The sequence below is a fragment of the Bactrocera oleae genome, chromosome 2 (genome assembly GCF_042242935.1).
Source record: "Bactrocera oleae isolate idBacOlea1 chromosome 2, idBacOlea1, whole genome shotgun sequence".
Lineage (NCBI taxonomy): Eukaryota > Metazoa > Arthropoda > Insecta > Diptera > Tephritidae > Bactrocera > Bactrocera oleae.
The window spans coordinates 14133288-14155970 of record NC_091536.1 but is presented as its reverse complement, the minus strand read 5'-3'; the positions used below and the strand labels follow the sequence as shown (position 1 = coordinate 14155970).

Sequence of the window (22683 nt, the reverse complement as noted above, 5' to 3'; positions counted from 1 at the left end):
TTGAAAATGCTTGCTCAGTGAATCCCACGGGTGAGTGTTATGAGCCATATATAAAAATATTTTCTACACTTTTTCATAAAATATACTAACTATCTTTTCTGACATCTTGTATACTGCTTTCAGTCTAGATGAGTCCCTCATCCGCAATTCGATCACACTCAAAGCACAAGCGAACAAATCACGGAACAGCACCAATCCCTCCTCAAGTCAATCTTCCTCGCTGGCTGGCGAATCAGTCGAAGTGAAAGTGGAGATTACGCCACCCACCAATGCGGACGTTTGCTCGTCAAACTTGCCGAACTCATACTCTTTGGACTCCACTTCTACGAACACAATCAGTCCGAATGTCACATTATGTCCTGATTTCCCCGCGAAGACACCTAACGCCAGCCCGCAATCACGCAAAATGTCTGAACTTTCACCTGAGAATTTGCTCACACCGGGCACTTTTAATCGTCTGCCTAGCTCGGCAGGTGGTTCTTCATCGCGCCTCTATAAAAAAATTGAAGAGATGATGGATCTCAGTTCACCGTACAATCATTACAAATGTCTCAGTCCCAGTGAAAGTAATCTCACACAATTCTACGATGGTAAATATTTGTATAGCGGTGGTGCTGTTTGTAGCGCCGTTGGTGGCGGCACCGGCTCTGGCGGTGGTAGCGTACACAGCAGTAGTGTTAAATTCGATTCGAAACCTGGCTCAAGTCGTCTATTACGGCGACAATTCAGTCTCGATCGCGATGACACGCAAGCAAAATCGGAACATCATCATCACCATCAGCATCACCAAAGCTCTTTGCAGGGTTCATTTGCTATGACGCTCATGAATAAGTCCTCAATGTTGGATATACCGATATTACATGAAACCTCGCGTAGTCCGAAAGGCACATTGACACGTGCGCACAAACAGAACTCCACTTCGATCGCACAAGATCTGGAGAAAATCGAGGAGATACCACTTTCGCCTGCATCCTCACAACATCACAGCAGCTTGGACAGCAATTTGAATCGCAGCCCACCCTCTACGGTAGAGGCACAAACACCGCCAACTAATGCCACATTAGCGGCTGCATTGCTGTCGGCGCCTACCTCGCCAGCACCATCGCGCACCTTAAACGGCGTGGGTTATAATATGAGCGGCGGTGGCGGCGCTGTAACAGAAAGTCCCACCACCGATGCCTCGACAGCAACAACAACGGCTTCAGTTAATTCGAACAATACGACTCCGGGGGAGGACAGTGGAATTCGACGCAATGAATTGACATTAAATGTAGAGACATTACTTAGCAGGTAGGACACGGTTTAAGGCGTTCAGATATGATTTCTAAGAATGGTTGTGTGGCTCGTTACCATGGAATATGGGTTAAACCATAAGCAAATAGTGTTAAGCACTTAAAATGCTTATGATTGGAAGACATTTTGAGCATTTTTTTTTTAATATTAAATTTTCGAAATTTTTGTTGTGGATCAAAACCTACGTTGAATGCAGTACAAATCCGTTAGAATTCATAACCAATGTGATTTTTATTAAGTATTGTAATAGTATTGTATTTATGGAAATTTTATTTGTGTAAGTAATGATTATGGGAGGATTGATATGTACACTTTTTCTGTGTGCCATCTTATATAAAAACTTATGTTATAGGACAGGTCCTTTCAAAAGGTATTTTTCAGTAAGGGTGAGCTCATATGAAGATGAAAGTGATATAAGAAGATATATTTGACATATGTCACTTTGACATTGACTGCAGGTTCCAGCAGAAAATATGTGTTTATATACTTGTATATTTACGGAACAAAGTGAATCACTGCAAATGTTGGAGGCTCCAATAAATATATGCTTACGAGTATATAAATGATCCACGTGATGAGCTGAGTCGATTTAGTCATGTTCGTCTATCTATCCGTCTATATACGAGTATATGCGAACTGGTCCCCAGTTTTTGAAATATGGACCTGAAATTTTGCACAGGTGCTTTACTAACCAACTTACTCGCTGCAGATTTGTCAGAACCACCGATATAGGACCACTATGGCGTATAGCTGCAATACGAACTAATCGATCCAAAACAAGTTTTTTGTATGAAAATCTCTTTTTATTTCAAAAGGGACGATACCAAAATGTTGCACGTTTTATTAATCAAGGTATCGCTGCATTCTGCGAAAATAGTTTTCAGATCAAACTATTATATATATATACAAACAATACTTTAGCCTGAAACTGAACGATCTAACTTTAGTCATTATAAGGAAAACATTTTTATTTAACAAGGTATCGTCACTGATCATAATAAATAAAAAAAAGGTTTTTATAGCCCTTTATGCTATAAAAAAATGCGCCTGTGAAGGGTATTATAACTTCGAAGCAGCTGAAGTTAACGTTTGTACTTGTTTTGAACCATTTTGCTCGAATATTAGAAGAGATTTAGAAAGAGTTTGAAAAGGTATATTAGAAGAGATTTAGAAAGAGTTTGAAAAGCTGCCATCACAAATGATCGGTGAGAGGTCAAGTGTACTATCGGCCCAATTTTAAGTGCTACTGAAAACGACATTTAATTGAAAAATGAGTATTACAAATATTTGCGGCCGGTTCTACGGTATTTTCTATTTTTATATGAAGAACTTTAGTGAGCTTTATCGCTTCTATTAGTAAAGAAAAGTCACAAATCTTATAATGGAAAATTCAGTGCTTCAATAATGATTTTTGCAAAAACATTTACGTAATATATTTTTTTTTTGAATGTTTTTACAGCATTGTAACATTTATTACAAAAAAGTTTGAGAAAATCTCGACTTTAAACAGTTATTTTTTAACAGACAATCGTTGTTACTACATAAACCTAATAATTGTAATGTAATCTGTAGTTATATATATATAATATAAAAATGTAGTCTGAAAACTTAGAGAAACAGTAATTATATAGCATATTAAGTATATATAGATATATATATACGATGCATGCAAACATATGCATTACTTTATATGTATGTATATGGTAAGCGGGACGTGTGTGTTATGTTTGCATAAGAAAAAGTGTGAAAAAGCTCAAAAGAACGCTTGCCAATTAAAACTACATTTGGATATATATATAAAAAATATGTATAGTAAATTATATATGGAATGAAGCTTTGTAATTGTTGTACTAAAGATAAAATTGGTGTTGAAGAACAACAGCACAATGGCTAATTTCGCAGTATTTGAGGTGTGTTGTAAAGCTTTTGAGAATGTAATGCCAAAGATGTAACTGAGAATACCTAAAACGGTACAAACTTACTAGATAAAGGAAACAGAAACTTATTTACATACAAACAATATCAAAAAAATTAAAAAAAAAAAAATACTTTCAATTAATTAGTTATTGCGGTTTATAGAGAGTAAACTAATTGATATAAACAAATACCACTGAGTTTTTACAATAACGAAAGAGAAATATAAAACCGAAACAGTTATTAAATAGTTGTAAGTAATCTGAAATACTAAAAAATCAAAAAATATCAAAACCCATTGCCCACAATTAATCCACAAAAATGTTTAGTATGAATTTATATGTATGTATGTGCAACAAAAATTCAATGAAAACTCTCAAATACTTCCGAACTAAAACTGAATATAATTGGATTGATAAATAAATAAAAAATTACTTATAAATAAAGTAACTGATACAAATCTGTTCATTATTTGGAAATTTCGGTACACAGTTATATGTTCAATAGCGACTTATTTAATACGAAATAGTAAGACCTTCTTTATTGATACCTTCGACTCCATTAAATACAAAAACGGAAATATCCACAAGCTTTAAGCAGAATCATTATAAATGATATAGCCTCAAGCAGCCTAAGGTTAGAAACGAGTAGGTATATAAAATATGTATTAATTTTTGTTAGTCTAAAAATAACGCAATTGTTAGTTCAATCCAAAGTATCACTCGATATCAGAAATTACTTTGATATAGATGAAATCAATATCATAGCACTCATAAGTGAACCAAAATGAAAAAACCTTACAAAATATGGTATTCATAATGATATAGGAATTAAATATTTGAAATATTCCGTCCAAATTAGCTCTATGAAGTCACGTTTTCAATACAAAAGCCTTTGGGGAGGTTCTACGCAATTCTGCATGAGTTGCTGGTGTTTCTAAGTGCTATTTTATTAATATACCTTTTATAACCTCCTTAAAACTCAATCGCATCATCAATAGAAACATTTCCCACTAAATCTGAAGTGTTACAAGCATAGACACATCAAATTTATGGAACGAATCTAACTCGATCGAACTACAAGGGGGTACTTAATCAACTAATAGCTGTCTTCGATTCGCTAAGCGTTGGAAAGTAGCGAAACAAGCTATACTAGATGTTGCATTGAATATTTTATACCCTGAAGAGGACATATTCAATTTGCTACGAAATTTCTAATTTGTAAGAAAACGTCGCAGACCTTATAATATATATGTATATATGAACAGTATGATGAGCTAAGCCGATTTAGCCATATTCGTTGGTCCATCTGTATATAAGGCCTTCAGTTTTTGAGATACACACGTTCTTTCTCTACAAACTGAACAATCGGAATAAAGTGCTTGTATGGAAAGCTTTTTCATTTGAAGAGAAATTTAGTATGGGTTATTATCGGATCGGATCACAATAGCATATAGTTGATATACAAAGTGAACGATCGGAATGAAACGCTTGTGAGAAAAACTTTTTCTTTTAATGAGATATTCTCACCAAATATGGCTTGGGTTATTATCCAAGGAAACGGTGCAATCACACATAAAAACTGACCGATTAAAAGATAACTTTTTTATTTGTTTTTTTATTACATTACATCATAAGTCTTAATAATATATAATATTTTCATGACAAAGAGAGGAACTTTTTGTTTACTAAATCCGAATTCTCTAAACAATATGGAAATCACAATATTACTCAACTCACAAGCTCTTTACTATATCTCTGACAACTGTGCGGAAAAGCGATGAAAGTAGACTATCGTAGCAGCGTTGGGTTAATTGCCTCAAACCCAGCAGCAGCGTGCCAAAACGCAACCAATTCGATTGTTGCATGGTATAACGGGCAAGTGAAACCAAAGTGCCATTTGCATAACTCTCTAGCAACATTGCATTCTCCGCGCTTAGAGCCAATTCTGCAAATTAACAAATACATATGTATGTAGACAATCACTGCCAAAGATAAACTCCTACTCATTGATATTGGAAGCGCTGGCACCACCACTTACCTTTGCGGCAAAGTATTAAGGTTTCAAGGAAATTCAATTCCATCACATCGGCGCGCAGCTGCTTCGCTTCAGCGATGACACGCCGCAATTGCGGATCACCGCAGGCATCAATCATAGCCGTTATGTCCAGCGACCAATGTGAGGCGCGCAACACAAAGCACTCATTCCACACAACATTCAAAATAGCCTCCTGCTGCGTGGGTGTTAGTGTACGAAATTGTTCATTGCATTTAGCTTGACGCAGACAAGTCACAAGGATTTGTGCAAGTATTTGGAAATTCACCGCATTGCCGACAGTGAGCGTCGCAGTGTGTGGCTTCTGCTGCTGCGTTGCATAATGGGGACGATACGTATGGTGCGTATAATCACAGCGCGCTAAGGTTAAACTTTTCGAGCTTGTTGCACCATGTTTGCCTGTAGCTGCTTGGTTGCGCGGTCCGCGCTCCTCTTGTACGGCGGTTACGTTCATGCCCACCGCCAGGCAACGTTGCAAACGACAATATGGACACCAATTGCGGCGTGTCTTATCAACAATACAATTGCCTTTTGCGGCGATGCACGTATACAGAGTACCTTTGCGTACACTACGCTTGAAGAAACAAGAACAGCCATCGCAGCAAAGTATTCCATAATGCTTACCGGAACTCTGATCACCACATACCTGACAGTTATTGTGTGTTATATTAGTTGAGACTACTTGTAGAGTTGAGTCGTTGCCATTATACAAATGAGAGATTGTGGATTTCGTAGACTCTACTGCATCATCAACGCTACGTAGATCTGTCATCCTTAAAACCTGCGCGCTAAAAATCAACTGAAATCCTGCACTAAATTGCAATTGGTTTTTATAGCCGCGCTCAATTGAAATTCTTACTCGAATTTCCGTTGAACTCCTCAATACCCGCATATGTATGCACATGTTGTATGCGTCCTTCCAATTACATAGCTTTTATTATAGGTTATTGTCAGGAGACATGTGTATACTTTTTACTATTTTAGTTTTGTCAATCATTGCCGCGTGCCACCTCTTATAAGGCAAATTTGCATACGTTCATATACTTGTTTGATGGGTCAATAAGCGGTTATCCTGTCGATGAAAATTGCACTTCAATTGCAAAGCAAAGGTTTGCAACTTTTCCTTAATACGAGTAAGTTCACGTAAAAATCGTCATCGGGACTTATGTGTAACGACTGCTCTGTGGAGAATTACAGTTGAATGCACTTAGTGTGAACAGTTGAGTCCTAATAGGCGACGTCTTTGGAATGGTAAGACTGTAGGTTTTGGATTAGATGGAACTGTTCGTATGTATGTTTGTTTCAAGACAGGAAAGATAAGATTTGTACCAGCTGTTGAATGCATTCGTGAAAATTATTCGGTGGTCATAAATTCGCTTCCGGGTAGAGTCAAAATATAATATTATTGAATAAGGTTTTTCTATAGTTATATAACAATCGATATTCCTATAGCATTGACCACGCCTGAAGTATTCTTTTTAAATGAATAAACGAAAAACATCTCATAAAACACTAACCATTCGAAGAAGCGTCAAACAGTTCATCATCTTCACATCGTTAGCTAAAACAGCCCATTCCAAGTCCCTAGCTTTGGTATCCACCGAAGATTTAGTTCAAAGAGCTCTGTGGTCAGACAGGTTGGATATGTAATGATGTGTTGAAATAAGCCAGTCGAACCTGCCTCAACTGCAAGATGCAAACGTCGATTCAAAATCCTGCGGTAGAAAGTTTTTCTCCTTATCATTGTATAATATAATATATTGAACATCTATTTAGTACGGCTGTTGTGAATGACGGTTGGCTTGGAGTGACTCCAGGTATGTTTCAGCATGTTGGTTATATGTCATTAAGAATTTCTTTCCAATGGATTAAGGACTCTTCATGTTTCCCGGCGACAGTGTTATCATTTTCAGGCTGTAGTAGAGTTGGAGCTGGGGACTGTGAATTGGAGAAATAAGAAGCACGCTATTATCAGTCAGTGTGAATTTCAGTTGCCACGAAGATGTATACCTTACTCTGGTTGAAACCGAAAGGTGTAAGGTTTTAGACCAGGCCCAAAAAGTCAAATGAACGTGGAAATAGTCACTAGACCTTATCGCTCTATTATTAATAGAACAAGTAGTTCGTTGTATAAAAAGAGCTAGTATTTTCGACCATAAAGATAGAGCGGTTCAATTAACAGCAGTAATATAGTTTTAAGCACCCCCAAACAAGGGTTCACTGTATTATAAACTATTATTCAATATAGTCTTTAACATTTAACATCATACCTAGCATGACTGGCAATGTTTATTTACACAATGATGCCTAACCACCAACTACCGAGAAGACCACTTAAAACTCGCCTTCAAATAATATAATAACAACCATATATTTCCTTTACGTTTTGTATTGTGATTATTTACTTTTACTGCAAAGAAACACACATGCATGCATATGTGAGTACATATGTATACGTGTGCTGATGTATGAAAGTGTTAGACAATTTGTCAATTGTCACGCGTCAATTTACAGTTATGGGTGTTAACAGCAATCAAACAAGCGCTAGCATTTTGCCACGTTAATAATTTGTAAATAAATAAATTGATTTGATTAGACCTTTGCCATCGCTGATTTAAGGAAATGGGTGTGGTCAGTCAGTGAGGTGTTTATGTCAAATGCGGTTGGTATAAATTGTCTATTGGTTGGCAAGGCATTACTTCCTTCTAGGAGCTTATTCGGTTATTGCTAGCTCAACAGTCTTTATTTGTTGTGATGAGATTTGATGTAAGCAGCTGAACTTTGAAGGCATATAATCAGAAACAAGCATTACTTGTGAGCGTATTGACCTCAGGTTGGAAATTAACATAAGTTGAAAATTGAATTAAATTCAAAAAGTAGTATAAAGAAATACAACACGTAAATACTACGTAAAGATAAAGATGCTGTTAATACAAAATATCTGTCTGCTCCTGCCTTTTATGCTATGCTTTCTTTAAGATCTTCATTCAACTTATCTTCACCTAGATAGATAGATTGATTGAATAGAGGTATGCACCGCGACCTAGTCTACTAGCAGGTGTTCTGTCGTTTCCGATTCCATGTCGCAGAACCGGCAGTTTGCACAAGGGGCATGTTGCAAAGATGCTTCTTGAGCCTGCAATGGCCAGTGTAGAGCCCGACAAGTAGCCGGAACTTGTTTCTTGGGAGATTGATTACATTTTTAAACCTTCTGGGATCGTAACCCCCTATTAGCAACCTGGCATGGTGCCTACACTGAAGTTGCTGCCAATGTCTCTCCATGCCTGCTCTTTCCTCACAACGGAGCAGCTTCTTAATGGTGTACAGACCAACCGCGACGAACAACGACGGCTTTGGTCCTATTATTCTTGTGGAGGCTACAGAACGGGCCAGCTCGTCAGCCAGTTCATTCCCGCCTATACCCCTGTGACCAGGCACCTAAATAAGATGCACTTGGTTGCGGTTTGATAGGTTGTTCAGCCGTTCTATATACTCCTGCACTAGTAGCGATTTGACCTCATAGAAAGTGATCGCTTTTAGTGCCGCCTCTTCACCTAACATGATGTTTGTTTTATTAAATACAAAAACAAAACCATCGTATTTCTATAAAAGTGTTGATTTGATACATTGAAGGCAACACATTCAAATATTATTGGGATATTTAGATTGTGACCCATATTGAGAATTGATGGATCGCGAAGATATTTTCAAATTCAATATTTAGGGTAGGTATAAATTCGTAATAAATTGTGTTTTTGAAATAAAGATTTAGAAAAGAATGGTTTTGATTTAGTATTTGTTAAATTTTTCTTCGTTATCCTCTAACTATCGCCAAGATATACAATATTTTATAATTTAAACAATTTAAAAAAAATTTTAAGTGATTTCCATGGCAACGCTTAATTATCAAGTTGTTTGCAGCCTATGTCACTTTAAATCAATTTTGACAAGTAATTTGTGTGATCAGCTTGAAAGCAAGTTCTTGAGCGTCGAATACCAATTGGGTAGGGTACACTCAATCTTCTTCAGCTGTCACGTATATATGTAGATTGACAACTGCTTTCTAATATCGCATAACCGCTTTTAATTCAGAAGCCGCAAAACATAAATGTACCTACAGATATTTTCCTTTATTTCCAAAATATCTCGCTTTGAAAGTATAAACTTTAAAAGTTATTTCACACAAAGAAATGAATTTTTGGAATTAATCAGATATCATATATGTAAATGGCTCTTGTCAAAAAGTTTAAACATTTTCTAAGAACTCTTTACATACAAATAATACGGATCTGGCAATACGAACTAGTCAAATACTTCATTCCTTTCATACTGACATTCGTAAATATTTATCAGCTGTCAATAAATAAGTCAATGTGCTCAAGACTTTTATCGTAAATTTTTCGTTAATTTTCCGGGATTAGTTTTCAAAATTGTTAAAATTTTAGTAGTTTCTATATCGAATAGTAATGACTTTTGAACCGACAATACAATACACAATCGACGGAAATGTTTGTCGGCTACAGATTGCGCCAGTGGAGAATAGACGCGCCAAAGCCGGTGATGGTGACGGCTTACAAACTAACGCAACGCCAAATCGACGCAATTGTGACGTATTTGTGGAGGATCACAATTTCTACATTTTCGCGGATACACGACTCTATCGGTAATTACGTTTCATTGATATTAAAATGGATAGTACTTAAAAACGCTTATTTGTAGATTTCACTTATCGGAGCGTCAATTCGACACCAAAGACATGAAAAATTTTGTTATCAATTTTAATACCAAAACAAATAATTACGAAGTAGATTTACCCTGCTTGCCGCGATCAAATGAGGAGCAAAAACTGCCACCAGAAAAGAGTGATGCAGAGAAAACGTATACAGATGGCGCAGAGCCACCAACTATTGAATTGTGGAAGCTGAAACGCATTACCGACAACTGTTTTCTGCGAGTGGACAAAAGTGGTGAATTGTTGAAATTTATAGCAGATTTTGGTTATGGTTTTGCAGGGAAGTTTAAGGGGGATCTTACCGGATTTGTAAGTTCATTTGTGTTATGCCACTGCATATGTTTTTAACTGAACTCTCTTTTATACACAACAGGGCGATAGATCTGCTATTGCGCAAATGCCGGAACCACGTACAGTTAGTCCGCTCCAACGTAGTATTGACCGTGAAATAGACGAGCTGAAAAACTTTTCACGTGATCAGTATAAATTGAATTTCGTTGAGCTGCAGGTGCCCGAAGGGCATGAAAATCCTATGAAATATAATAATAATTATGAAGGTGTGTAAGTTGTATTGCTTCTGATAATATTTTCAACCGTATTAATGTGGATGAAAATTTAACGTAGTAAAGCAGACTGTGCTGAGAGTATATTTTGCATTTTGTCACTTTTCTTTTTTTATCGTATATTAATTTTAAGTATTTAACTATTTTTCAGATATAACGCTTACTCGCGATGAGGAGTGTTTGCTGCACAATTTGACACGGAAGTCGCAAGAAGCAGGGCTGTCTACTGACTACGAACAGCCGGATGTAGATTGTGGTCTGATATGCATACTATTGGCAATTTGCTATGATATACGGTATTACTTCATGTTTTTCAATTTCTTGGCTCACATTAACGCTACAACTACCTTTCAGTACCACATCGAATGAGCCGACTTGCGAAAGCGCCTGGACCCGCAGCATTCTCTCCGCCACGCTTAGTTACTTTGAACCATTCGAAAATATTAAAGATGTTGTTGTTAGTTTTTTACGCCGCTCACTTATTTATCCATTGTATCGCAATTACGACTTAGGGCGCTTGTGTCTGCAAGATGCCATTGATGGTTTGAAAAAAAATCCAGCATGGGTATTAAAACAGTTATTGCAAACGCATGCGATATTTGCCAGCAGCGATTGTAATCAACAGATTTTTAATCAATATTACATTGAAGATTATATACGCTATGTAGCCGATAGCAATCGTTGTGGTTCAACGCATTTGTGTCTTTTAGCACGTAATCTGAAAAATGTGCTGCTTGATGTATCGAAGAAGCATTTACGTTTGGAATTGGGAGAAATCGAGACTGAGTTGTTGAAAGAATTGATCACAGACATGCATTTGGGTAATACCTCGACCAGCGAGGACGAAATCGACGATGATACCGATGAAGATATTGACGATGAAGACGATGACGACACCAATGAAGAGAGCGGCACAGAAAGTGGTGAAGATGCTACAGACTCATCATCGACCGCGGCGTCTTCCTCTTCCAGTAGTGATACCGAGCAGAATAGTGTTATCGAACAGTGCAAGGAGGTTGTGAATGTGGCAAAAACTTAAAATTTTGTGGTTTTATTTATTTTTTGTTTTACATACACATATGCATAGGCAAGAACTCAGCGTAACTGGATGCTATGAAAAAAATTTAATATTTATTAAATGTACGTATATGGGTTTTAACATATAGGCGATAAGTGATGCTTGCAAATCAATTGACATTTCCATAATGCATTTTAATAAATATTTCAAATGTACTCTGAGAAACTGTTTTATAATATATATTTAGTTATGTGGAATTGAAGTAAGTATGTTTGTTGACAAACCGTTAAAGAATAAATACTTACTTATACCTAAAAGGTTTATTACTACGGATTTCAAAACTTTAAAGCGTTTTCCCGCAACTCACGTTTTCGAAGTCGGTACCCCTTATAACTTCAAAACTTCTGTACCGTAACTACTTTTGAACGCTATTTCTGTATATAATTTACCAGATAACGTCGGAGAGGGTTTTTTCAAACTTGTTAATTTTTTTTCATTTTACAATAACAAATTAACGGATTTTTTCGCAAAAAATTGCGTTTTTTTCTTCAAAGTGTTTCCAAAAAGTGAACGATTGAAATTTCAGAATACATCTTTAGCGTTATTTGGACAAAGCGATTATCTAACAATATAATATTGACTTTTTGATTTCAGATGAGCCAGCATCGAGTTATGAGGAACTCCGCAATTCAACTTTTTTCCGAGCTGCTCCAGTATAATTTTTTTGCATGAAAATTTACCACCAACAAACATGTCATGCTGTAATGTACCATTCGTTTTAAGAAATAGTTTTTAACTGTTGCATTAAAAACAAAAATCATAAAAATGCGCCTTCTTTTACACGGATTAACCCTACTTGGCCATAATACAAGAAAAAGTATATTTATTGTATATCTGTGTATGTAATTTATCGACTTTATTTATTTCATAAAGTATATATCGCTTATTACAGGCTTTACATATCTCAATATAAACTTAAATCTATATTATAAACTTCGCTCTCTTACGCATGACCAACATGTCTCTACACAAATTGTGCGTTTTCAATATATTTTAACATTTCTTTGCATACATCTGTACATACAAGCAATTATTTAGTTATGAGTATTTATATGCTAACATATTAAATCTATAAAATTTTCAGCAGTTTTTTCTCTCACTAAAAATTGTTTTATTGCAAATAATGTTATTTTTATAATTTACTTAGCGCTTCTGAATGTTTTTTGCGGGGATTGTCATTGGCTATTGCAACTGGATTATGCGAATGGCTCATACAATTTTCGGCTAAAAAAAAACTAGCAATATGCATTCGTTTATATGTTTATATGTATATTTTATTTTTATAAGTAATTTCACAATTAATATTATACTTAAATACTTTTCGATAATTACTAGGTATGCATGAGTAAAGCTAAAGTTTATAACGCCATTTTGAAAATCTTTCATATAAGTATACAGAAATAAAGAACAAAGTAATATATTTTATTTTTAATAAATATATATCAATTTTTTTTTTGAAAGAAATTAATACCTCATTGCAAAACGTTTATAATTTAATATGAAATTTTGGAACATTTTAAATGTAGTTTTTTCTTTTAATATATGCAAGCACTGTAAACACCTAATAAACATTTTAATGTCGTATAAGAAGAGAAATTGTAAATAAGGTATCACTTATATAAATTTTCACAAATCAATTTTCAATAAATGAAAAACGTTAATTAAATATTTTTCAATTTCTGTTTTGTAATTTTTTTTTTGGTATTTCAAAAAGGGTAAAATGCCTAAAATAACATTTTTATTTCTTTTTATAAAAAAATTCAAAATTAAGAAAATAATTTAATTAAATAATTACCACAAATTACATTAGAAACGTTTTGCTTGGTGTTTGAGCTGTTTTCTTTTATTTTACTTTCTATTTACATACAAAAATATTTTTAAATACGTTACGAGATAATAGCAAGCACTGCTGTTAAGCAAAAAAACAAAAAAATTATACAAAAAATAATTAGTATGAAATATTAAAAACAAAAAACGGAATAAAGCCTTACACTTAAATAATAAAAGGAAAATATTAATTTTGTTTTCATGGCTTTTATAGAATATAAGTATTTTTTTTGTAATACAAGTATTACAAAGTACTACAATTTTTAAGTATTGCTACCATTGCTTCTTACAAAATTCTAACTATTAGATAACTGCATGCCAAAGCGAAAATTCTATTTATTGTTATTCATGAATATGCTTATTTGTTGGCACTGCTTTCATACGAAATTCAAAGAGAACGCACACTTAAGTTTCACATACAGGTAAAAAAAAATAATGATTTCAATTATAATTGACGGCAAAAAGTAATTATAATAAAGGTAATCAAAAAAATATGCATTGAATACAAAATATTTACAAAAGTAATGCAAGTAATTAAACAAAAATAAAGGTATAAAATAAAGGAGTACTAAAAAAAAACTTGATAAAATAATAATGTGAAAAACGTATTCCTAATTTCTAATACAACTAGGATTCGTAATTTTTATTCTGCCTGGCCTTTGGACAGAAACTTCGCAAGCAGCTTATGAGCTTAGAAATGCTACAGATCTATAAGTAGAAAGGGTAATGAGTTAGAATAAGGTAAACATTATTAAATAAAAACAGAAAGAGAGAAATAAATTAAACCGCAGAAAATGACACAGTGTCCCACTGAACCGAAAATAAATATTTTTTTTTTATTAAAAAAAAAAAAACAATTTATTTCAAAATTTTTTTTATTATACAATATATTAATATTAACACGTATTATGAATAAAAAAATGTGTTTATTTCAATCTAAAATTTATGCGATCATCAACGACGTGTTAAAATACACATTATTATATTAATTTCTTATTTTATTTATTTTCATTTACTTTGTTCTACTTTATACTTACTCATTGTCTCCTGCTGTATTTCCACCTTATAAGAAGGATTATCATAGGCTGCATCACTCTTTCGTGGTGGCGTTATAGACGCTGTTTGATGTACTCGTCTCCTAGTTAAAATCAGTAACAGTACAATTGTCGACATAATCGCTAATGCAGCAACTACTGAGACGACTACCAGCGGTCCATAGTAATCTCCGACTGGTTGATCACCGCCAGCACTGGCTGTGAGCAGTTTTCCTGAATTAAAATATTTATTATTAAAAATTATGAAATATATACGTTTTTCAAACCAACGAACAAATTATAAATTTTAAATTAATTTAAAAATATTGTTATTCCAGTCGGGAGATTCAATATTGAAACAAGAAAATACTTTAACTTCGGTTGCATCGCAACTATAATACCCTTCACAAATACAAAAGATTCTATACAAGAACTTTAATCGGCAGTAATCATTGCTTGGTTCCGATCGTTCAGTTTGTATGGTAGCTATATGCTATAGTGATCCGATATCGGCTGTTCCAACAAATGAGTAGGTTCTTGGTGAGAGATGGGCGGGTGCAAAATTTTATATCGATATCTCAAAAACTGTTGGACTAGTTCGTACGGACGGACGGGCATGGCTAAATTGGCTCAGTTCGTCATGATGATCATTTATATATATTATATATTTTTATGGGGTCTCTAGTATTTCCTTTTAGGTGTTAAAAGCATCGTGGCAAACTTAATATACCCTGTTTAAGGTATAAAAATAATGTTATGGATTTTTAGAAAATGTATTCCAAAACGATTGCATTGACTAACGACGAAAATAAACCGATATAACTCAAAATGCTATAAAAAGTAATATTTAATTACCCAGATCCGCAAAAAATATTTGCATCCTTTCGAAAGCATTAAAGACTTTACAATACGAAAGACAATTAAAAATTACTATCTTCTTATTTTTTGCAAGCCAACCAATACTTACCAGTTTTTCCCGGTGTCGCAGGTCCACTTGGCTTTGTCATAAAGTTCACTACATTACTCTTTTTAATGTTGCCATTTGTTAGATACATCTCTAGCCAGAGGTGATATTTAGTGCCAGGTTTCAAGTCCATAATCAGTGTACCCGTGGTACTATCACGTTTGGCTACCTTGAAAACGCTCGAATCTTCCTTGCCGGCATCACTCTGGTAGATAGCACGATAAATATTTACATATTTATCTTCCGGATATGGCACACCATTCCATGAGACCTCCACACTCTGCGACTTCACCTTAGTCACATTAACCATAACATCAAAGTTGTAGACATCAACCTTAGGCGCGGTACGCACTTTAATCATATGACCAGCCAAAAGTTCACCACCATGCCCCGCCAATGGTATATAAAATAGGCCAATTTCATAACCAGTATCCGGTTGTAAATTCTCAATTGTATAACTGGTGAGTGTGCGATGCACCAGCGGTGTGGATAAATAAATCTGACCGGTCAGCTCTTTGTAACGCAATTGTATACCATCAATATATTCCAGTTGTTCATCGGCGATCTTCTTCCATGTTAATTGTAACCATGTAGAGTTGGTCTCGCTCACATTCAACTCTGGATCTTCTATATTTTTGAAGACATCCTTGAAGTCTGGACGATAATCTGAGATTTGTGGTGGTGGTGTAATTATGCGATCGGCAGGTGTGGTCACTGTCAAAATCGGACTTGTCGGTTGTGAGTTCAAATCGCGTAAAATAAGTGTAATCTTAATCTTGTACAACGAATTTGGTTCCAATCCGGGAAGATCGAATTCCATTTGCGAAGTAGCAATCAGATCTTCGGGGGGCGCAAAGATTTGTTGCTCCCAATTAGTAGTATCATTGCCGGGACCATTTGTGTAACGCAGCTCGACGCGACCGTGCAGATTGACATAAGTGGGCGGTACGGTGAAAATTATGCGTATGGTACGTGGATCAATGGCTTCCAGATTGAGAACTTCAATGCCGCTTTGCAGATTGTTGAAGCCTAGCGTAGAGAGAACATGAAGGGAAGAAAGAGTAAGTAAATTGTGTTATCGTGAATATATTGTTATAAGTTGTTGCTAGTTTTCAGTGTGGAGACAATTGTCTAAATATTTGAAAGGGCTTAATTCAACAAGTTGGGTAAATAAATATATGGTATATCGTTTCCTTAGGTAGGAGTTATACTCGATGATTTTGTGTAGGCATATAATTCATTGTATTCTTACTATTTTCTGTTTGTTGTGTTAACATATCACTATCGATCTCTTTTTATGTTTTGGTGGATGCTTTTAGTTAGTTTAGTATAAGTTTAGTATAGAGTTAAGAAGAGTTAAAGAACAGGTTAAAATTACTTAAAATATTATAATGATTATTTGATGAATTAGTGAACCATGTAATGTTGTGTTATGTAAATCGCATTCAGTAGCTACTTTAAAAGGGTTAATTGAAGGGTAGAGTCAAATAAAATACGAAACCAACTACTATGGTGAGTTAGCGGCTCTAAAGATGCAAGATTCTCATGCTTAATGTTAATGTAATTGTGCGTGTATGTGTGTGAGCTATGGCTAAGGCTAGGCTATGAATCAACCTTTTTGACTGGGATGCACTGCGGTCGCAGCAATTGCCGGTAGCACGCCATGTTCGGTGGATTGCGCGGTTAAGCCCACAGCGCTGGTGGTTGCCGCAAAAGTGGTAGAACCACTCGCCGTTTGTTCCGGTGTTTGTTGATGCTGCAGTAAATTGCTATTATTATTAGTATTGCTGTTGCTTGGCACATTCACTGGATGCGCATGAGGATTATGTGGTGGCTGTCCTAGGCCAGGTACTACTGGAAAACCTCCATAAGCCACGGGTTGGCCATCGACAATCGCAATACCATGCGGTGGTGGTGGCGGTGGCAAGCCACTATGCACAATGGGCACATATTGTGGATGCATTGGTGGTTGGCCCGGTTGCTGGTGGTGTAGTAGTTGCTGTTGTGGCAACCCACCATTGGCGCCACTCTCATTGCCATGCCCATAGTTTGCTATATAGGCACCCTGTACGGGCGTGTGCTGCAAGTGTTGTAAAATGTGCTCGATGCGCACGTGAGGCGACAAATTGGCTGGTGCACCTTTGAAACCGGGCGGTGAACTAGACGGTCCTCCAGCACCGAGAATGCCCGATGGATGTGCGGCTGGTGGTCCAGCACCTATAATATTAAACAGATCCGATTGACTAGTTGGTGCGGGTGGTTTACCCTGTGCGATGCCATTCGGGCTGATATCGTACGGTTCGTAGGAATTATAGGGATCAAAGCGATCTTTTGGTGGTTGTGCTGGATTGTAAAAGCCATATGGAACATTTTGACCGGCTGTTGGTGGCTGCGGATTGTAGTTTACGACGTTGCCAATACCGCCAGGTCTGCCTAAATGTATAGGTATGAAACCGGGTGGCACGGTGTCGTGTTCATCTTGCGGCTCGTGCACATCGTATTTAACCTCATTTTGCTGCGGTTTGACAATAACTGGTTTCTTGACAAACTTTTCATGCTTATCATGTTTCTCGGGACGTACATCACCATAAGGCGAAACGTTTTTCGGCGGTTTACCATCGATGGTGGGATAGAATGCGTCACCGGGTCGACCGGAGGGTTTCTCATGTGCTTTACTTGGATATATATCATTTTTGTCATTGGAGACATGTGTCGTTATACTGCCAGTACTATTCGGCTCTTCGGTGGATGACGCTGTTGACAATAATGAAATGCGACAGATAGACAGTTTGTTGTTATGACATTAAACGAGCATGATATTGATGGCATTGACATGTTGTTTATTTACAAGAGAACGATTTTATTTTATGCAATAGATTATCACATGATGTTATTGATTTTTGGTTTTAAGATTTAGAGATTGCGTTTAGATACGTGATATGTAAGTGCACATGTCATTATGAAGCGCATTAGAAGTTACAAATAAAAGAAAAATAAAAATAAAAGATATTAGAATTTATAAAATCAAAATGAGTGATGTAAAGACCACATCAATAACCAATGCAAAGCATAAACTTATAAACATAAAGCTTCGCGAAACTATTTTTTTTCCGTGGAATTGAGTCGGCAAATCGTTGTATTGATTCTGAAGAAACAGTTCTTTTACTTATACTTTGGCTCATAACTCTTCTAACATGACGCAGATATAACTATTTTTAATAGCCACCTAAGCGGTTATTTGGTTTTGAGTGTATTCTAAGTATTTGAGGAATGATTTTGTCATGACTTTGCTATGATAAAACAGAAAAGAAATTTATAATAGTTCTATTTTTATTTAAGTACATTTTAAAAAAGGTTATAACTTTATTTTCAATATACTGATTCTTAATAAATCTGCTTATAGTTTTTCTAAACCGAAAACCTCAACTAAATGTATGTTCGAGCTTCTTCCCGTAATATTGCTCGACAAATAGAGCGTCTAACGAGTTTTTAGCAACTCTTAACCAATTTTTATGAGAGCGTTTCAAGAGCTAATTATAACCAATGTTTAACTCATTTTATTAAAGGTAAAAAAAAATTATATATAGCACTAATTTTAAATTGCAAAGCTCATAATCTTGTAGGAAATCTTCTGATCTACAAAAATGGTCTGTACAATCTTTCGATTAAGTTAAGCGTTTACGAGTTATTCATCATTGCCAGACACCATTTTTGTAGAGCAGTAAGTTTAAATTAGTGCTTTATATATACATATATATATTTGGGTGGGTCCAAAAAACGTACATTTCTTTTTTGCCTTGTTACTCTGAAAAAGGTCCACTTTAAGAAAGAAAGGAATTGAATGCTCTACAAAAAAGCCTCTTACAATTTTTCTCGTTAAGCTAACGGTTTAAAAGATATTAACGGTTAAAGTTTGATTATTTTAATATCTTCACAGCAGCTTCTCGAAGCTCTTAAATCAGTTAAAGCTCTTCCTTAGGGAAAATGTTTTTTTTTAGCAATATGCTTTATAAGATTTTGTTTTCAAAATTCAATACCCGAACAAGCAAATGAATTACCAGAATGAACTACATTATTTGCAAACATCGTTCTTGAAAAATAAATACTGTCGCGCTAGGAAGCTCTTATTTCTAACTCTCTGCGTATAGACACAGGTTAATAAAGGGTTCGTTAGCGAAACATATTTAAGAAAGCTTCTTAATTTGGGATAGTCTCTTTAATGAAGTTAAAGGATATAGTAGATTTTTTTTAATTTCCTACTTTTTAAAAGTTAAAGGGTTACAACTATGGTCTTCGTCTTTCGACCTTATAAAAATATTTTCCAAAGCAGGCCATTATTAAGCAAACAAGTTTCAAATAATATCCCAATGGAATCTCAAAACACATTTAACTCCTTAACCGTTCGTTATGAACAAAACCCTTCACTTAATTAGTAAAGTGTTAGAAAACCTCACTTTTCATGCAACTAACGTGCCTTAAGTTTATATCCACTTGCAAAATGCGCTTTTAGTGATCACTTTTCTATAAGCCTTCTTCTAATGCAATGTACAGGTGCCTTCTTCATAACCAAGCAAATCTTTACGAATATTTCATATTTACCGCTTAAGTCGTGAATTCCTTCACCATTGAAGGCATGCATGGGCGTTGCCACTGTGGACGATGCTTCATCGCCATTAGCACTACTACCGCTCAGTTTGGGCGTCAATGGCGCGCAGGCCCAATGCTTGCAGCATTCTTCGCCGGGTATGGGTAAAATGCGCGCCAGCGCTAGATGGCAAGGCAAATCGGGTGGCGGTCGAGCAAGCACTGGCGGGCAGGCCGGACGGCATTCTACCTTACTGTTCTCACAATAACAATGCTGTTCACAACCTGTCACACGAAACCAGCACAGTGAACAGAGCGTGGCATGAATGAGCAATGAAAGAGAAAAAATAAAAATAAAAATGTATGTAGTTAGTGCTTAATTGCTTGCTGGCAACATTTTATATTAATATATATGTTTTGTGCGTATGTGTGTTAGGTTACTCACCAGTCAGATTAGTTGGTATGGGCGACCAATTGTCGAAGGTGTGACCCAAGTAATTACATGTGCCATTATCTACGCAACGCATTTTTTCCGGACAGCAATTCGGCGCTTTTGCCTCAAAATTTGCCGGTTCCGGTTCCCAACGCAAACAATGCGGATTCATTAGATCCAAACCGAATGTAGATGGACACTGTAGCTTGGCGCAATGCACACCTTCTTGCGTACAAATGCATAATTGTTCACAGCCATCATGGAACTGCTGACCATCGTGATAATGTTGACCCTTATATTCACAATCGGCTGCTTCTTCACCACCACCGGCACCGGATATATCGCGCGCCTCCTCCGAACCATATTGCTCGTCGCCAATCGAATTTTGCGCTGTCGGCGGTGAGGCCGTTTGTTCGTGATCGTCCAGCGTGACATCGCATAACTCCAATTGACAACAGATATCCTTTGGATCCTTCACGTACACGCACTTGTCGAGTCGCGTGTGATTGCGTTCCGGACAACGCGATTTGCAATTCATTACGCCGCCCTCTTCACAATGGCAGATCTGTTCGCAGCCGATTTCGAGACGCTCGCGGAATTTGTACACGCTGCCTTTGTAGTGGCAATCGGGTCGTGGCGCTTGAGCGGAGGCTGCGTGTGGTGTAATGAGGACGTGTGCAAAAGTATAGTATTTTTATTGTTTTTGATTGGATATGTCAGCCGTAGGTGGCGTGTTGTGCGTTTGATTTTATTTGAGATTTGTCGTTTTTATTGTTGATGAATTAAGCGCATTTTTGTGGTTTCACAAGTGTTTTTCATTTTGTTTTTGTTTTATAGCAAATGAAATGAGAAGAACAAACAAAGCTTGTATAAGCAAAATGAGGCAAATAATTCATATGATATAATGAGATTTGTAAGTTATTGCAGTTTTTTCTTATTTTTTTACTTGTTTTGGTATTTCTTATTGCATGGCCTTCCCAAGCTGTGGTAACAATGCGCTGTTTGTTGATGAACTTAGATATGTGTTTTTTGTTTTTTTTTTTGTTTTTTGTATTTGTTAGTCTTGCGCAAATTGTTATATTACTAAAGCAGGTGATTATCATTAATTTTTAGTATTCTAATAAAGAGCAGATGCAGTGAATCTCTGTGAGCACGCAAGTACTTTCCTAAATCAACAATTTCACTGTTTTAATGAAATGGATGGTTTGAAACGGTTTATGCAATATGCTTTTAGAAAATTGCTGAACTAATATAAAATTTCCCTTTCTTTCATTTATGCCTTCGCTTTATATAATTTTGAGACAATTGAAATTTGTATTTAACTTTCTTCCGTTTCAATTAGTGATTTATTATTTCGTTTTCAATTAATGAATTTTTTCTTAAAAAATATATCTGGTGTTGAAAACCTCAAACGATTTTTATTAAAAAACTTTAACAATGAAAGTAAGTATGTTTTATTTTGCAGAACATTATGTCCACTAAAAAAATTATGAAATTATTCTAATTTAATGTTTACTGTGGTAACAAACAACAAATGTTTTACATCGCGTGAAGTTTGTATTTCACTTTTCTACTTTCCGATAAGTTTTTACTCTGCAACTTCAACTTCAAAATGCTTTGTAACACAAGAAAAAAAAGGTAAAAATAATATACCTTAAGAAGCTATGAAAGTGATATGATTACAAAACTGCAAAGACAGCCACGCCTAATATAAAGTGTTTTTATTCGAACAAAAAACAAAAAAAAATTCCCATTCTCCTCATCAGTCAAATACAACAGTTCTTTAACAGACTTACCATTCAGTCCACCTTCAGCATTCAATTCTGATGCACCCATTGTGGGCAATAGACCGCATTCCATGGTCGCACAACATTCATCCACAGCCACCTGCTGACAGTGAGTCACATCCATATGTGGTGCACCGCCAACCAGTTTGAATGTATTACCCATGCAACGGGGTTCACAAATCCATTCGCCGCGATTGCATGTGCAACGCTCATCGCAGCCGCGATTCATTGTTTCGCCATTCTGCAAAGTAAGAAAAGAAAAGATTTTATGAAGTGCTTTTATGTAGAGAATAGTTAGGAATTAAAAATATAATATTATATGATAAATTGATAAATAGAAAAGTTGTAGACTTTTTGAATAAAATCTAATGAGTACGATGTACATATATTTATTTCTTCTAGTTAATGTATTCAGTGTC

General features: G+C 35.7%; 4 protein-coding genes across 7 annotated transcripts in view; 2 read left to right on the top strand and 2 right to left on the bottom strand.

The window, feature by feature from the left end:
* Positions 1-3657, top strand: part of LOC106620963 (uncharacterized) — a 95830-nt gene extending 92173 nt beyond the window's left edge. Inside the window, exons 14-16 of one of the 3 annotated variants that reach the window (XR_011396358.1) lie at positions 19-30; positions 124-2444; positions 2480-3657. Coding sequence is in view for 2 of the 3 variants with exons in the window: in XM_036378108.2 (XP_036234001.2) it covers positions 19-30; positions 124-1294 (1183 nt within the window). In the remaining variant the exon portion in view is untranslated. Of the gene's footprint in view, positions 1-18; positions 31-123 lie in introns of all 3 variants that reach the window. The other 2 variants (XM_036378108.2, XM_036378109.2) reach the window with 2 other exon arrangements.
* A 1139-nt stretch (positions 3658-4796) lies between these two features.
* On the bottom strand, positions 4797-6797 carry Hr83 (Hormone receptor 83). The gene is made up of 2 exons (XM_070109520.1): positions 5248-6797; positions 4797-5154 (listed from the first exon to the last, which is right to left on the bottom strand). Exons 1-2 carry the CDS (start codon positions 6164-6166, stop codon positions 4943-4945), a joined length of 1131 nt encoding a protein of 376 aa, XP_069965621.1. The 5' UTR covers positions 6167-6797; the 3' UTR covers positions 4797-4942.
* Positions 6798-9619: 2822 nt separating this feature from the next.
* LOC106620966 (protein SHQ1 homolog) lies at positions 9620-11800 on the top strand. Its single transcript, XM_070109508.1, has 5 exons — positions 9620-9925; positions 9982-10303; positions 10368-10551; positions 10709-10853; positions 10912-11800. The coding sequence occupies exons 1-5, from the start codon at positions 9729-9731 to the stop codon at positions 11594-11596; spliced, it is 1533 nt and encodes a 510-aa protein (XP_069965609.1). The 5' UTR covers positions 9620-9728; the 3' UTR covers positions 11597-11800.
* Positions 11801-12457: 657 nt separating this feature from the next.
* Positions 12458-22683, bottom strand: part of sas (stranded at second) — a 53636-nt gene continuing 43410 nt past the window's right edge. The window contains exons 4-10 of one of the 2 annotated variants that reach the window (XM_036378110.2): positions 22274-22505; positions 20490-21128; positions 20060-20329; positions 17075-18214; positions 15464-16489; positions 14500-14730; positions 12458-14170 (exon numbers count right to left, since the gene is read on the bottom strand). In XM_036378110.2, coding sequence (XP_036234003.2) covers positions 14163-14170; positions 14500-14730; positions 15464-16489; positions 17075-18214; positions 20060-20329; positions 20490-21128; positions 22274-22505 — 3546 coding nt within the window. In that variant the 3' untranslated portion in view covers positions 12458-14162. The remainder of the gene's footprint in view (positions 14171-14499; positions 14731-15463; positions 16490-17074; positions 18215-20059; positions 20330-20489; positions 21129-22273; positions 22506-22683) is intronic. The other variant, XM_036378112.2, reaches the window with a different exon arrangement.